This window comes from Myotis yumanensis, unplaced genomic scaffold (assembly GCF_028538775.1).
Source record: "Myotis yumanensis isolate MYYU_CA2020_CCGP unplaced genomic scaffold, mMyoYum1.0.hap1 SCAF_6, whole genome shotgun sequence".
NCBI classification, from domain to species: domain Eukaryota; kingdom Metazoa; phylum Chordata; class Mammalia; order Chiroptera; family Vespertilionidae; genus Myotis; species Myotis yumanensis.
Window position 1 is genome coordinate 85,077,149 of NW_027223757.1, and position 17,648 is coordinate 85,094,796.

The following is a 17,648-nucleotide window of genomic DNA, read 5'->3' on the forward strand; positions in this document are numbered from 1 at the left end:
AATTCATATAAATTCCTTCATTCTTTTTAACTATCAGTAAGTATTATTTGGTATCATACTTTATTTAGCCAGGACCTTATTGGTGAGACATTTGTTTTTCCCCAGTCTTATTTATTACAAAAGATACTACAACAAATATCTACTCTATAGTTGAAAGAATATTTATAATTTCCTAAAAGTGGAATTACTGGGTTAAAGTGTATGTACATTATAACTTTTGACTGATGTCACCAAACTATCCCTTCAAAGAAGCTTACCAATTTATATGTCCATCTACAAGGTGTGCTTTCCCCTCTTGCCCTCCATAACGCAATGTAATTTCAAACACTTTGATGTCTACCATTCCAATGGTTTTAATTTACATATCTTACTATGAATAAGGTTAAAAATTATTTTTTTAACAATTTGCATTTCCTTTCTTGCTCCTTAGCAAGTTACAAAATTCTAATATTACTTTGAATGCCACATATTACTCTGATATAAAAGATCATGGATTTCTCTGCACTTGTATAGTTTAACTATGTTTCAAGCTGTTATTGGTGCTAGGTGACTATTTAACTAGATCTTACATTAGCCAATATCAGTTTTATTAGCAATATAGAAAGCTGCATCAGAAAGTAGGACCAAGAAAAAAAATGTAGGACCAACCCTGGCCAGTATGGCTCAGTTGGTTGGGTGTCGTCCCGTGCACCGAAAGGTTGCCAGTTTCATTTCTGGTCAGAGCACATGACGAGACTGTGGGCTAGATCCCCAGGAGGGGTGTGCAAAAGGCAGCCAATTAATGTTTTGCTCTCACATTGATGTTTCTCTCTCCTTTCCTCCGTCTCTAAAAATCAATTAAAAAAATCTAAAAAAAAAAAAAAAAAAAGGACCAAAAATGCAAAAGAAAAATGTCTAAGACTATAGTGAAGTTGTATTCTAATGTAGAGATTAAATTCTAAGGTTACCAGATAAGGAGAAAATATATATAAATCAACAGGGATTAACTGTTGAAGACTAAGGTCAAGTTTGAAGGAGGGGAGGTGTTGACAGGTTAAGTAAAAGGATTTTCCTTTTTTTTGCATGCTATATTAGTTTATTTTGATGAAAAAGTTAAGTGAGTATAATGCAATTTCACTAATCTAAGGGAAAACACTGTAGAGCCTGCTTACAAGACTTATAACAGGCAGTAAAAGGAAGTGTGGTGGAGTGACAACTTAATATTGGTGTAACGTAAATCTCACCAACTGAGGCACTTCCTAGCAATTTCAGTTTCATATGAATGTTAAAAGAGATGGCTCATCCACTACATAGTTTTGGATTGGATTCTAACTTCTTTACTGTCTCTACTAAGGGACCACCCCATTAAAGTAGGGAATTTATTCAGCATTTCTACTTCTAAAAGGATAACTAAAGAAAGCATGTATTTCCCAAGGATACAACAGAAAAGAAAAACTTAAGTGCTTGTCTGTATCACCTCATGCCTAGATTGTTGCTAATTTTTCAAGGTGATTTTCAACATTAAATATCTAACATTATATAGTTCTAATACTTCTTATCACACACCCTAAAACATACTTGATTTTTATGCTGATAATTTCACTTTGAATTAAAAACACACATTACCGCGGTTTACCTTAATTACAGTTTTATTCATATTATGTAATTTATATTCAACTTTGTATTGCAAGGCTCATTACATATTTAATAGCATATTCAACATGGGCCAAATTCCTCCCAAAGACTCTAATAACGGTCTGTGCACACAGTTTTAGTTCAACTAAACATGACAGAGTATACAGGGATAATGCTGATTAATGAGGGCACATTTAATAAAATAAATTAAAATAAGAAAGATACTCTAATCACTTAGAGTATTAGTACCAGTTCTTGACCAAACTATTTAAAAATGAAGACTGTGCTACCTATAAGGTAATTCTGATACAAAAGATACCAATAAATGGGATTCTATCACTGCTATAAAACATCTTACTAATATATAGGGCCAGAGGTCTTTAACCAGGTATGCATAAGAATTACTAACATTGCTTTTTTCAAGAAATGATACATGTACTCTTCAGCTTCTAGGCATGACGAAGTGGGTTGAAGCTGACCACCATTTCTACCAAGAACTAGAAAAGGTCAATGAAAAGAAGAGTTTGGAGTCCAGCCAGTGTGGCTCAATGGTTGAGCATTGACCCATGAACCTAGAGGTCACTGGTTCAATTCCTGGTCAGGACACATGCCAGGGGTTTTAGGCTTTATCCCCAGTAGGGGGTGTGCATGAGGCAGACAATCGATGATGTTTCTTTCTTATTGATATTTCTTTCTATTCCTCTCCCTGCCTTTCTCTCTAAAAATCAATAAAACATATTTTAAAAAACAAAAACAAAACTAAAGGGATGTTCTTACAACATTCTTTAAAAACAGAAGTTTAAAATTACTAGAGAGCTGCTGAGCCGACAAGGATTGCAGTAGATAAAATCATGGAGAAGGGTGGTGGCAGAGGGAGGTGAGCCAACAATTCTGCAACTACTTTTCCCTCAACATTTGTCTCCTCTGGGAGTGGAGCAAGATGGGATTGAAGATCCCAGGAGTGTGACAGAGCTGCTAATAACAGGGGGGGAAAACCTGTTAAGAGTTCAAAAAGAACAGAAAGGTGGGAACCACGTCCAACTTTCTTCCAGTTTTCCCCTTATGACGTGCAAAATTCTGAAGTTAAGCAGGCTAGAAATCTAAGAAGAGCGAGCAGAAAGCCTAGTAGAGCAAAGCAGTGATGTGGCAGTCTTTTAAAAAAATTGTTTATTAAAAATCTTTTTAATAAATTACATCCATTTTCTTTTTAAAAAATATTTTTATTGATTTAAGAGAGGAAGGGAGAGAGATAGAAACATCAATGATGAGAGAGAATCACTAATTGGCTGCCTCCTGCACGGCCCCTACTGGGGATCGAGCCCACAACCCAGGCATGTGCCCTGACAGGAAATTGAACCATGATCTCCTGGTTCATAGGTCAACACTCAACCACTAAGCCACACCTGCCAGGCTTATAAAAAAAAGTTTAATATTGATATTATTAGAGGTGTCCCTCTCTCCCTGCCCCTCTGCCCACCTCTTCCCACCTTTGCCTTCACAAAACTATTTTCGGTATCCATGAAGTATGCATATATGTTCTTAAGCTAATCCCTTCACCTTCTTTATCCAGCCTCCTCCCCTCAGGCAATGGCCAGTCTGTTCCATGTATCTGGTTTCATTTTGTTCGTCAGTTTATTTTGTTCAGTAGATACCACATATTAGTGAGATCATATGGTATGTGTCTTTCTCTGACTGGCTTATTTCGCTCTCCAAGTCCATCCACACTGTTGCAAAAGGTAAGAGTTCCTCTTTTTTTTTTTTCAGCCATGCAGTATTCCATTGTGCAAATGTACCATAGCTTTGTTATCCACTCACTAGAGGCCCGATGCACAAAATTCGTGCAAGAGTAGATCCTCGCAGCCCCAGTTGCCTCACATCTCCCCACCCCCCGCCCACTGGTGGCTCTGGAAGGTCGCCTGGAAGGTTGTTCCACCATCCAGTCTAATTAGCATATTAGCTTTTTATTATATAGGATCTGCTGATGGGCACTTGGGTTAGTTCTATTATAAATAATGCTGCTATAAATATAGGGATGCATATATTCATTGTAATTGGTGTTTTGGGATTCTTAGGATATATTCTCAGAAGTGGGATTGTTGGGTCAAAAGGCAGTTCTTTTTAATTTTTTTGAGGAACCTCCATACTGTTTTCTATAGTGGCTGCACTAGTCTACATTCCCAGATATGGCAGTCTTACTATGCTGATTAAACAGGACTAGAGTTCAGGACCTTATAGAAGGGAGGAACTCTAATGAACACTCCAGGCTCTAAACTGGGGACCCTTAAAGGTTATGTTCCAAGGGTGAGAATAAATCAGAAATAAGAGTGTTGCCAAAACAATCTTGAGTCATGTTAATTCCTTATAGAACTACGGTGATCAGCCTCACTCTGCCTAACAACATTAAGGGGAACATTCTTGAGAGAAAGATATCATGCTGTGTGTATAATTTTTAAATAAGCAATGTTTAGTCAAAAGGCAATGAGAAAAAAAAAAAGGCAATGAGAGCCCTGGCTGGTGTGGCTCAGTTGGCTGAGTGTTGTCACATGCACCAAAAGGCTGCCGGTTCGATTCCTGGCACATGCCCGAGTTGTGGGCTTGATCCCCAGTAAGGGGGGGTGCAGGAGGAAGCAAATTGCTGTTTTACTCTCTCTCTTTCTCCCTCTCCCTTCCACTTTCTCTAAAATCAACAAAAACATATAAAAAAGGCAACAAGAAAGAGAGAATGGGGCAGAAATCATATTTGAAGAGAGAATGGCTCCAAAATTTTGAAAAGTGGAAAGGCACCAGACTAGAGATTTAATATCTAAAAATTACAATATTTACAAATATAAAGAAAACCATATCTAGGTAAATCACAGTAAAACTGCTGAGATCTAAGATAAGTGTCAGTAAAGTGTTTTTAGGCATTCCAAATGACTGAAAATGAAAAGGGGTAAATATTAATAAAAAAAATCAAGCAATAGGAACAAAACTATAGATAATCATATAATGGTATTCTTAGACAATGATTTGAAAATAGCTATGATTTACATATTCAGGAAACTTAGGAAAAGATAAAGAGTTTCACCAGAAAACTGGAATGCATTTTTAAAAATATATATATTTTTACTGATTTCAGAAAGGAAGGGAGAGGAAGAGAGAGACAGAAACATCAATGATTAGAGAGAATCATTGATTGGCTGCCTCCTGAATACCCCCATACTGGGGATTGAGCCTGCAACCCAGGCATATGCCCTCGGCTGGAATCAAACCTGGGCCCCTTCAGTCCGCAGGTCGATGCTCTATCCACTGAGCCAAACCAGCTAGGGCTGAAATGCATTTTTTATTAATTTATTTCATTTATTTACTAGAGGCCCAGTGCATGGATTCGTGCACTAGTGGGGTCCCTCACACTGGTGCATGATCAGGGCCAGGGAGGGACTGCGGGAGGGCTCCAGGGCATGTCCGGCCTGTTTTGCTCAGTCCTGATCAGCCAGACTCCAGCAGCAAGCTAACCTACCAGTCGGAGCATCTGCTCCCTGGTGGTCAGTGCGTGTCATAGCTACCAGTTGAATGGTCACTTAGGCTTTTATATATATACTAGAGGCCTGGTACATGAAATTCGTGCATGGGGGGGGGGGGGGGCCCTCTCAGCCCAACCTGCACCCTCTCCTATCTGGGTCCCCTTAGGATCAGGCCTAAACTGGCAGTCAGACATCCCTCTCACAATATAGGACTGCTGGCTCCTAACTGCTCACCTGCCTGCCTGCCTGATCACCCCTAACTGGCGCCCATGCCAGCCTGATCACCCCTAACCACCTCTGCCTGCCGATCTGATTGCCCCTAACTGTCCCTCCTGCCGGCCTGGCCGCCCCTAACTGCCTCCCCCACCAGCATCATTGCCCCTTACTGCCCCCTGCCAGCCTGGTCGCCTCTTACTGCCCCCCCCCCCCCCCGGGGCCGACTTGGTCCCCCCAACAGCCCCCCTCTGCCGACCTGGTCGCCCCTACCACCCCTGCCAGCCTGGTTGCCCCCAATTGCCACCCTCTGCCAGCGTGGTTGCCCCAACTGCCCCCCCTGCCAGCATGGTCACCCCTCACTGCCTCCACCCCCCGCCAACCTGGTGGCCCCAACTGCCACCCCCCTGTCGGCTTGGTCGTCCCTCACTAACCCCCCTGCCGGCCTGGTCGCCCCCAATTGCCACCCCCTGCCAGCTTGGTCATCCCTCACTAACCCCCTGCCGGCCTGGCTGCCTCACGCAGCCTGGTATTCAGTTGTTTGGTCGTCCCTCACTAACCCTCCTGCCGGCCTGGTTGCCCCACGCAGCCTGCTGCTCAGTCATTTGGTTGTCCCTCACTAACCCCCCTGCCAGCCTTGTCACCCCACTCAGCCTATTTGGTTGTCCGTTCGGTTGTTTCAGATGTGATGGCCCCTGGCTCTTTATACATATAGATATACTATATATATATATATCCCATGTTCAAAGGCTGTTAAATCACGTTGTTTATCCATATCTTCAGAAAAAAATCACTTCTACTGTTGTGGTAAACAACCGCTTCCCTATTTATAATGGTCTGGCCCTCTAGCAACTTCAGCGTGAAATTATAGCTAATTTGCCTACAAACGTCAGGTGGTCATAATAATCTGGCCACTGTGTGTGTGTGTGTGTGTGTGTGTGTGTGTGTGTGTGTATCTATATATATAGATAGATAGTTTTTGTTTTGTTTTGGAATGCATTTTTAAAAAAACAACAACTTTCACTTTAGGGTTCAGGGAAGATGGAATAGATGTACTTTTCTCTAGTCTTCCCACTAAGTACAACTAAAAACTCTGGACATTATATGCAAAAGTAACACCAAAGACTCTGAAAAGCAGAGAGAAGGTATACTGGCTAGGGACCTCAGAATCCAAGGAATGACATGGTAGAGTTCTTTGTTTTCACTTCATATATCCCAGAGCTGAAGAAGCTGACAATCTGCAAACACTAATGAGAACAGACTTAAAAAATTTCTTTTTAAAAATGCCCTGATAAAAGCCTGCTCTCTCTAGCCACAGGAAAGGAATAACTTAACAAAACAAAACTTTCAGATAATAACCCCTCCACTCTAGTCAACCACCACAGAAATAAATTGAGGCTCTATTCCCATTGACACCCACAAAAGCTGAGTGGAGAATCTAGACTTCTACTCTTAAGAGGCAGAAATGTGGTGTTTGACTACAATTAGGATGCATGTCATAACCTCCAGGGCAATGCTACTCAAAATATGGTCCACAGACCAGCAACCCAAAAACTGCTTGTTGCCAGTTGTGATGAGAAGATGGCAACAAGATAAAATCAACTACTTATAACTGTTCAGTTGACATTACTTTTCATATCAAGATTTTTCTTAAAAAAAATATTTTAAGGAGAGAAAGGAAGATAGCGGGGGTGGGGGGGGGGGGGCGGGGGGGGGGCATATATTGATTGGTTGCGTCCTGCATGCATTCCAGTTTTCTGGGGATCTAACCTGAAACCCAGGTATGTGCCCTTGATCTGGAATTGAACCTGAGACCCTTTGGTGTTCGGGCTGACCACTGAGCAATACCGGCTAGGGCAGGGGTGGGCAAACTTTTTGACTCGAGGGCCACAATGGGTTCTTAAACTGGACCGGAGGGCCGGAACAAAAGCATGGATGGAGTGTTTGTGCGAACTAATATAAATTCAAAGTAAACATCATTACATAAAAGGGTACGATCTTTTTTTTTTTTTTGGTTTTATTCATTTCAAACGGGCCGGATACAGCCCACGGGCTGTAGTTTGCCCACGGCTGGGCTAGGGCCATAGCAAGATTTCTGCTGAAAGCAGTAATGTGTGTTTCATGTTCTGGTACAAATTGTTTATCTTTTCATAACTGACACTTTGAATAAAACTTCTCTAGAGTATTAAAAGTATTAAATCAATGTACAAGTAACAAATTAATAAAAGGAAAAATAAAAAATAAATATTTAATCCAAAAGAAGGTAAAAAAGGAGAGAAAAAGAAACAAGATAGGTGGGTTAAACAAAAAAAAATCATAAGGTGGTAAATATAAATCCAAATATATGGGTAATTATATTGAGTGTGCAGAAAACTAAAATATTAAGAGTGTTAGATTAGATAAACAACAAAACCCAAATACATGCTTTTTATAAGCAATTCAACTTAAATAGAAGGGTATAGAAACGTAAGAAATATAGCAATGGAAAATATACATTATGCAAACACTACCCAAAAGAAACCAGTTGATGCTATAATATCAGATACATTAGACTTCAAGGCCAGAACTATGGTTTGAGATGAAAAGATATAATCTACACTAATAAAAGAGAAACATGGTAATTAGTGTACGACCGCTACCCTTCCCATTGGCTAATCAGCATATCCTTATGCAAATTAACTGTCAGCCAAGATGGCGGCCGGCAGCCAGGCAGCTGGAAGCGAACATGAGGCTTGCTTGCTGCAGTGACTGCAGACTCCAACGTTCCCCGCCTCACTTGCCGGCCTTTGAGCTGGCAGTTTGAAACATTCTAACAAATATAGAAGGCCGGGATCTCAGAGCTGGAGTTATACATTGTTTCGATTATAGAACCGAAACAAACCAGATACCTTCTTTCAGCAGCGGAAGCCTCAAAGCTAGAGCCAGAGCTAAAGCTGGCCCAGAATAAAATTTAAAAAAGAGAAAAAAAAGGAGCAGTTGGGAGCTTCAGTCAACAACCGCCAGCCTGAAAGCAGCCCTCAGCCCCTCACCCAGACTGGCCAGGCACCCCAGTGGGGACCCCCACCCTGATCCAGGACACCCTTTAGGGCAAACCAGCCGGCCCCCAGGCCTCTATCCTATATAGTAAAACGGTAATCTGCCTCCCAGCACCGGGATCAGCGTGACAGGGGGCAGTGCCCAAACCCCCTGATCGCCCTGCAGCTCTGTATGTGACAGGGTGCGGCGCCCCAACCCACCCCCCCCCCCCCCCCACGGACCCTGCTCTGTGTGTGACAGGGTAGAGCCATAACCTCCCCACCGGCCCTGCCCTGAGTGTGACAGTGGCGGCGCCCCAACCCCCTGATCAGCCCTGCTCTGTGGGTGATAGAGGGCGGCGCCCCAACCCCCTGATCCGCCCTGTTCTGTGTGTGACAGGGGGTGGTGCCCTAACTCCCCTATCGGCCCTACTCTGTGCGTGACAGGGTACGGAGCCCCAACCCCCTGATGGGCCCTGCTCTGTGAGTGACAGGGGGCAGTGCCCCAACTCCCTGATGGGCCCTGCTCTGTGAGTGACAGGGGGCAGCGCCCCAACCCTCTGATTGGCCCTGCTCTGTGCATGACAGGGTGTGGCGCCGCAACCTCCCCATCGACCCTGCCTTGAGTGTGACAGGGGGCGGTGCCCCAACCCCCTAATTGGCCCTACCCTGAGTGTGACTGAGGGTGGCATCGCAACCTCCCGATCCGCCCTGCTCTGTGCATGACGGGGCAGCGCCCCAACTCCCCAATCGGCCCTGCTCTGAGCCTGACCAGGGGCTGCACTTAGGAATTGGGCCTGCCCTCTGCCACCCAGGAGCAGGCCTAAGCCAGCAGGTCGTTATCTCCCGAGGGGTCCCAGACTGGGAGAGGGCACAGGCCGGGCTGAGGGACCCCCCTCCCCACCCCCCCGAGTGCACAAATTTTTGTGCACCGGGCCTCTAGTCTATATATATAAAAGGCTAATATGCAAAGTGTCCCCTCGGGAGTTTGATCACTCGCTATGATGTGTGCTGACCACCAGAGGGCGGTGCAGAATGAAGGAAGGCCCCAGCTGGCAGCCGAGAGCCAGTAGCCGGGGAAGGGAGGCCCCGGCCAGCAACCGGAAGGCCCCAATTGGCCCTGATTGCTGGCCAGGCCTACGTACCCTAACTGTGCACAAATTTCATGCACCGGGCCTCTAGTTCATACATAAAAGGCTCAATTTGGAAAGTATAATTTCAAATTTGTATATATTCAATCAATCACACTGCTAAGATATACAAAGCAACAAGAAGTAAAAGGAGAGAAATCAACAATCATTGTGGGAGATTATTAACATGCTTTGATAGTTCACAGAACAAGTAGATAAAAAAAAGTGAGTATATAAAAGACTTACACAATAAAAATGAACAAACTTGACCTAAGTGACATATATAAATACTATGCCCAATAATAAGAGAATATTCTTTGCTTTCAAGTCCACATTGAATATTTACCAAAGCTGACAACATTCTGGGCCATAAAGTCAAGTCTCAACAAATTCCAAAGGACAAGAATCAGAGTATGTTCTCTAACCACAGTGAAATTAAGTTAGAAATTCATAACAAAATTATTAGAAAATGCCCAAATGTTTCAAAATTTAGCAATATACTTCTAAAAAGAATAATCACAAAGAAGAAAAAAATAGGTTAAAGAAGAAATCACAAAGGAACTTGGTTTTATGAACTAAATAATAAAAATATGACATAAAATTGTGGGATGCAGCTCAAAACATTGTTTAGATGAAAACTTAAGCCCTAAGTGCTTATCAGAAAAGAAAGGCTGAAAGTCAATAATTTAAATATCTCAAGAAATAACAAAAAGAATGTTAGTCACCCTGAAAAGCAAAATGTTTTCACATTCCTGATCTCAGGGGAAAGCTTTTAATATTTCACCATTACATAAAATGTTTGCTTTGGGTTTTTACTTTCTGTTTTGGCTTTAGATCCTTTATCAGATTAAAGACTTTCCCTTTCGTTCCTAGTTTGCTATGAGGTATTTTTATTTGTCTTAATTCATGAATAAGTGTTTAATTTTCATGAATTCAGGAAAAGCATTTGATACCATTTTCCCCCTCCTTTTTGTTTGTTAAATAAGGTGAATTATTTCAATTGATTTTTTTCAAATGTTATACTACTTCTGGTTGTGATGTATTACCTTTTTAAAAAAATGTTACTTGATTCAATTTGTGTGACCTCATTTGTGGTAATTTTCTTTTCTTATAATTGCCTTGTTGGGTTTTGGTATAAAGATTACAGAGGACTCAATTAAATTGGCAAGTACATTCTCTTTCTCTGTCTTCAGAAAAACTTATGTAAGATAGATGTTATTTCTTTCTTAAATATTTAGAAGAATTCCCCAGTGCAGCCATTTTAGCCTAGGGATTTCTTTATGAGATTTTTATACTAATTAAAAATTTCAATTTGTTTTTTCTTTTCATAACTTGTGTTTTTTCTTGGGAATTTCATCTCATTTCATCTAAATTTCTAATTTTATTAAGTTGGTCCTCATTTTGTTTTCTACTAGAGGCCCAGTGCACAAAATTCATGTGGGGGAGGGGGGTTCCCTCAGCTCGGCCTGCGTACTTTCCAATCTGGGACCCTTTGGGGGATGTCCAACTGCCTCTTGCAATCTGAGGCCGCTGGCTCCTAACCACTCGCCTGCCTGCTTGCCTGCTCGCCCCTAATTGCTCCCCTACCAGCCTGATCGCCCCTAACCGCCTCTGCCTCGCCCCGCACCTGGGACCTAGGATTCCCTCCTCTGGCTGGTTGCAGGCACCCAGGACCTGGGCTGGCTTCGCCCGGGCCGCAGCCGCAGGTGCCCAGGACTGCGGGGCGGGCAGCTTGTCCCTCTCCCGGGCCAGGCACAGGTATAGCCACTGGCGCCTGGGACTGCGGGGCAGGTGGCTTGTCCCTCTCTGCGGCCACAGCCTGGGTGGTCCACATTCCTCTCTCCTGAACTCATTTGTGCCTGGTTGGTCCCCATTCCTCTCTTGTGAGCTCATTTGTGCCTGGCTGGTCCCCATTCCTCTTTCCCCAGTGTTGAGTGTCTGAGCCGTTACGGTGTGAAGGCGTGAGGACCATTTGCATATTAGCTCTTTATTATATAGGATTCAATATCTGTAAGATCTAGTTTTGTTTAAATTTAAAATTTTCTGTTTCTCTTATTAGTCTTAATAGAGATCTATCCCTCTTTTCTGGTCTTTTCAAAGTACCAACTTTTGGTTGTTTTGATTTTTCTCTTTTGAACATTTACTTTGTTTTATTAATTTCTGCTCATTATTTCCCCTTTCCTACTTTCTTTCTTCTTCTTTTTGTCATCATTGATTCTATTGCCTTATCTTAATAAGGGGAAGGGACTTCTCAAAATGTAAGATTATATACACAAGCTGTCTGTTTCTAATGGACTAATCAGCTTAATTTTAACTCCTCAGTTCAAAACCTCAGAGAAGTACTACGAGATAGTACAGATTAAGGTAAATTACTTTTTCTCTCCAGATTACATATTTGAGGATATGTTCTAGTATGGTTGAAGGTATCTGAAGTCTCATCACCCATTAATAAAATATTATTCTATTGAGGAACATACAGATCTTAGTTCTCTATTATTTTAAGGCTTTACTTTTAGTAATGGAAAACAAAAAAATTCTTCTTAGTCTTTCAGTACTTACAAGTGAAGGAACTGTGAATATCTGAACCGAGAGGTCTGCGACTGAAAACTCTCTGTCGTGGTCATCTGTCACATAATCACTCTGCAAACGCTCATAGTTCTATTAAGAAGGCAAAAAAAGGCAAGGAGTGCCAGCTATCAGTTACAAAGAAAAGGCAAGCACTACTCACCAGAGTAGGTGCGGTGAAGAACTGGACAGACAGAGCAGTCACGGACACTGCTCGCTCGTGATCATCCTCCATAAAATCTCTCTGCAACTGCTGGTAATTCTAAACAACAAGGGGGAGATTCACCTCTAATCCACGTTGACCAAATGGTTAAGGATAATAATGAAAATTCAGTGCTGGAGGTGTCAATGAGATAACACTCACTGACACGTAAGAATGATAACTGGAATAATTTCTACTAAATAAAGTGTGTATAAATATTGACTCACTGGACAATCCGTTCAAACACAAATGGCAGTTTATGAGCTGAAACAGGAGTAATATCCTGGGATATAGTGGGGCTACACCATAGCGCTTAGCACCATCACTGATAAAACCAGACTGTATTACTTCTGGGTGTATATCAGAATCACCTGATGGCTCTTTCAAAGTAAAAGTGCTCGGGCCCCATTCCTGGTGAATCTGCTTTAGCAGATTTGAGAATAGAACACAAACACATATATTTTGAAAAAACTTCCCAATGATTCTTACACACTTCCTTGGTTAAGAACACCTAATTTAGATAAATAATAAAAAGAAATAGCCGTTAGCTTAATCACATGCTGTTAAAAAGAAGAACAGAATTCAACAATATCAATAATCTAGAGTTCATGATTTTTAAATTACATCCATATATACACATGGTTTCAACTAAGATGAGATCTTCCTTGTATAAAATTTAATAGAAATAATACCATAATTCACAATAGGATAGGTTTAAATTTTCATTTATCGTTTCATATCATACATACAGTATAGATGGATATTCACATTACCATGGCAGACAATGAACAAGAAAAGCCTCACTGAATTTTATTCTATTGATAAAAGATAAAAAGATCATTTATGAAGTTTCTTAGAATTTAAAAGCAACACACTGACTCGAGCTGCCAATTTTACAAAGGCTAGATATAATCATGGGCAATAGTTACTCTGTATACAACCTGATGATTTTGTTAATCTTCAAGTCTGAGAAATGACTTACCTTTGCAAATCGAACAGCAAACAGTTTCTTGTATTTCAAATCCATAAGTAGACTGCTCATGAACAACTGATGATACACACTCCTAGCACCTTTTACAAAGGGAGCAGATATAAGAGAAGGATATATAAAAGAAGCCAAAAATTATATTCCCCAAGTTTTATATGGACAACTATATTTTAAAACTCAAGAGCAAAACTACGTGTTCCTTACTGTAAAATATTTATAACCTGCTTCTTTAAAAAAAAAAAAATAGGCTTTTCTAAATATAGATTCTAACAAAATATAAAGGCTATTTAATTTGGGTCATGGACCCCAGAATCTGTTTGTTTTTTCCCAAAGAATAGACTGCATATGCTAATTTGAAAAACCATACTTATTTAAATACTTTCCCAAATGAAAAAAATAAAAAAGAAGAAGAGAACTTACATCCCAGTTACCTATATAGGTTCCTCTATACCTTAAAAGTAGTTAAGAGACTCACCTTTCCACAATTTGGAATCATTGAGCATCAATCTATCCACGAGAGAAGAATTTTCACCATCTGGCCCTTCTTGTAAACCAACTTGACATAAAATTCGGCGAAGGCCATCTTAAACAGGAAGAAAAGTAGTCATGAAATAGTAACTTCCAATATTAAACTAAAATTTTAGTAAAACTGTTCAAATAAATCTATGAAGTTTTACATGTTCTTATTAAAGGTTAAACTAAATCAGAAAAAGTAAACATATTAACAATTTTATTAACATTTTCATAAAAAGGAGAAAAATTCCAAATCTTGCATTATACAGACTCTTATTCAGGAACATCAAAATATATATGCCTATCAGAAAGGCAATGACTTCTTATGCTGTAAAGAATTTAAAGAGCAGCCCAGCTGGGGTTGCTCAGTGGTTGGAACGTCATCCTGTGCACTGAAGGGTCTCAGGTTTGATTCCCAGTCAAGGGCATGTACTTGGGTTGCAGGTTCCATCCCTGGCCCCAGGACGCATGCAGGAGGCAACCAATTGATGTATCTCTCTTAAATCAATGTTTCTCTCTCTCTCCAAATCCCCTCCTTCCCTCCTTTCCACTCTCTCTAAAATCAATGGAAAAAATATCTTCAGGTGAGGATTAACAACAACTAAAGAATTTAAAGAGCAAAGAATACAAAAAAACTCCCACTGAAATAATCATAGTTCTTCAAACACCAACGTTAATTAAATGATATTATAGCAAAATTGTACTACCAATTAAAAGAAGGGATGACTTCAGTGCTGTAACATATACCAGTTCTTTTTATTAATGCCATGCGAAATGTTCACCATTAAACAAAAATTCACTGTGTCTGTGTACCTATCTATGTGGACCTACTATGTGACAGGCCCTGGAAAAAAAATTCCTACATCCTCTAAATACTAAACTTAAAAAAAAGTTGCTCAAATATTGATATAAGCATTAACATAACCAAAACTTTAATACCTTTTTGTTTCATATTTTATAATTAAAATTACTATTTTCAGAATTCTACAAGCATGCAAATAATTAGAAAAAACAGAATTTTTACTATAGCACCTACTTGGCATAAAGGTATCCAATGCAAAACATCAAAACTTAAGAAATGAGGGTAAGAGCTCCGGCCAGGTAGCTCAGTTGATTGGAGCATCATCCCGTGCTCTAAAAGGTTGAGGGTTCGATTCCCAGTCAGGGCACATACAGGAGGCAACTGATGGATGTTTCCCTCTCACATCTATGTTCCTCTTTCTCTCTCCCTTCTAAAATCAATAAAATAGGACAGCTGGCATGGCTCAGTCATTAAGCATCGACGTATGAACCAGGAGGTCATGGTTCAATTCCAGGCAGGGTACAAGCCCAGATTGTGGCACAATCCCCAGTGGGGGCTTGTAGGAGGCAGCCAATCAATGATTCTCTCTCATCATTGATGTTTCTTTCTCTCTCTCCACCCCCCCCCTTCCTCTCTGAAATCAATAAAAGTATAAAAAAATAAAATCAATAAACATATCCTCAGGTGAGGATTAAAAAAAATGAGATTAAGAAAAATAATTGGAAAGATATTTATAAGTCAAGCAAGCATGTTCTCTTAAATATCCACACCTTGTTTTTTCACCTGTCAGTTCAGTGTGGCAATGCTCTTTTAAACAGCATTTCAATACATGTTTCAGAAATTTTCTTTATAGTAATACATATCAGAATGTCACTTATCCAAACCTCCTCTCTTGCCTGAAGAACAGTATGTAGATAGCTCTCATCTATTCCTGTTTTACTCTTTAATGTTATACACCAAACTTGTATTTTTGGCATTGAACAGAGGGCTCTAATTCTGTTACCATTACATCAAAAAGATTATCTAAAAAAAAAAAAAAAAAAAAAAAAAAAAAAAAAAAAAAAAAAGATTATCTAATTTGTATACTGTGGAAAAACAAAGAACTAAATTAGTAACTTCAAATTTGCAAATTTTCACAGTTGCAAATTACTGGTAACCAAAAGTTGCAGGAGTTAAAACAAAGATATCAAGATTGGTGTATTATCCTTTAAACTGCTAACCATTTAGGTTTTATTCACAGTAGCATTTTCTAGCTTGCTAAGTGAGAGAGTTCTACAGGTACTCCTTTTTTAAAAAAAAAAAGGTTCTTGCCAAAACCGGTTTGGCTCAGTGGATAGAGCGTCTGCCTGCGGACTGAAAGGTCCCAGGTTCGATTCCGGTCCAGGGCATGTACCTTGGTTGCGGGCACATCCCCAGTTGGATATGTGCAGGAGGCAGCTGATCGATGTTTCTCTCTCATCGATGTTTCTAACTCTCTATCTCTCTCCCTTCCTCTCTGTAAAAAATCAATAAAATATATTTTTAAAAAAAATAAAAATAAAAAAAATAAAAAAAAGGTTCTTTATCAAGTTGTGAGATTTAGATTTCATTAGCATATTAAAGTCATTTATAATTGTTAAAACACATGTGTCCTGCATTAATTTAAACACAAAATCCTTTGTATGCATATAAAAAGAATCCCGTGGATCAAAATTGGAGAAACAAAGGTTTTTCTGTGCATAAAGATATTCTGAGATGGTATTTTAAAATGTGAAATTAAAGCAAAAAAGTCTTTCACTTGGTATTTTTTTCAAAACAGTTTTGCAAGGGCACACATGAGCTCATTTTTCAGTCAAGGAGCACCAGTTTTTATGAACCTACCTGAATATCCAATAATGCTTCCCAGCCAAGACAAAAGTTTCAAACCAAAATTCTGATGCGCAACAATAGACGAATGCATAACTTGAACTTTAAGTGGCTTTGTCTGTCTACTGGTATTCCTCTTAAAAAGAAATGGCAGGATGAAAAAACAAACTTAAAAAGGCTATTTTATAGGAAAAAAGTTAATATTTTTATTTCATATAACGACAAACTGTTATTTTATTTTGTTTATATTAACCATCCTAATGGGTATGAAGTGGTATCTCATTGTGGTTTTTATTTGCATTTCCCTAAGGATTAGTAACGTTGAGCATGTTTTCATGTGCTTATTGGCAATTTGTATTTTTTTTTTTTGTAGAAATGTCTCTTTAGGCCATCACAACTTTTTATTTAACATGTCCCCCTTCACTTCTGTTTAAACCATTTCTTGCCTCCCATTTAATCCCATCTCCATAACCCACATCAATACAGATCTTTGCAAAGTTTCTCCATCTACACATATTACATATGTATATACTAAAAAAGATTTTTGATTTATAAAACTGGGATACTCTTGTGCATCTTTGTGTTAACTGATATTTTTGGTTAATGACTCAATATTCTGTGGTGTGGATTTATTCAAACATCCTCTAGAGAAGGGCAATCATATTCCATTTGTTTTCAGTCTTCCGTGACTACAAAAAAAGCAGAACTAAGGATCTTTGTACACACACTTACTGGTATTTATATTCTATGGGATAAATTGCTAGAAGTAAAACTTTAATAGATGCTACACTGTTTTCCAAAAATGCTGTTGCAATTTCTTTTTATACAAGTATTCCTATTCTCTGCATCTCTGCCAGAAAGATATTTTATCACTCTAATTTCTCCATTCTGTTGGGTATGAAATTTCCCTATCATTTCACTGATTACTGCTGTGTTTGAGTCTTGTTTCATATATGTAGACCACCTACATTTTCTCTGTTGTGATTACTTTTTTCTATCTTATGAGCATTTTTCTACCTTATTTGTTCGCTACTTGATAATCTATGAGTGCTGTTTATCATAAACATTAAATGTCTACCCTATTTTAGAAATAATTTTTCTAAATCTACTATTTATCTACTGATTTTGTTTATGGAATATTTTGCAATGCAATTTTTTAAAAATATTTTTTTATTGATTTCAGAGAAGAAGGGAGAGGGAGAGATGGAAACATCAATGATGAGAGAATCATTGATTGGCTGCCTCCTGCATGCCCCTAC

The 17,648-nt window shown here is 39.6% G+C and overlaps 1 protein-coding gene across 14 annotated transcripts in view; it reads right to left on the minus strand.

Moving 5' to 3' along the window:
- The window catches only part of UBR2 (ubiquitin protein ligase E3 component n-recognin 2), a 143,571-nt gene that overhangs the window by 70,565 nt on the left and 55,358 nt on the right, over positions 1-17,648 (minus strand). For 13 of the 14 annotated variants that reach the window (XR_011471874.1, XR_011471873.1, XR_011471872.1 and 10 more), the window contains 4 exons: positions 16,405-16,525; positions 13,705-13,812; positions 13,224-13,312; positions 12,034-12,132 (listed from right to left, as the gene is read on the minus strand). Coding sequence is in view for 10 of the 14 variants with exons in the window: in XM_070418581.1 (XP_070274682.1) it covers positions 12,034-12,132; positions 13,224-13,312; positions 13,705-13,812; positions 16,405-16,525 (417 nt within the window). In the remaining 4 variants the exon portion in view is untranslated. Of the gene's footprint in view, positions 1-12,033; positions 12,133-12,202; positions 12,302-13,223; positions 13,313-13,704; positions 13,813-16,404; positions 16,526-17,648 lie in introns of all 14 variants that reach the window. The other variant, XM_070418580.1, reaches the window with a different exon arrangement.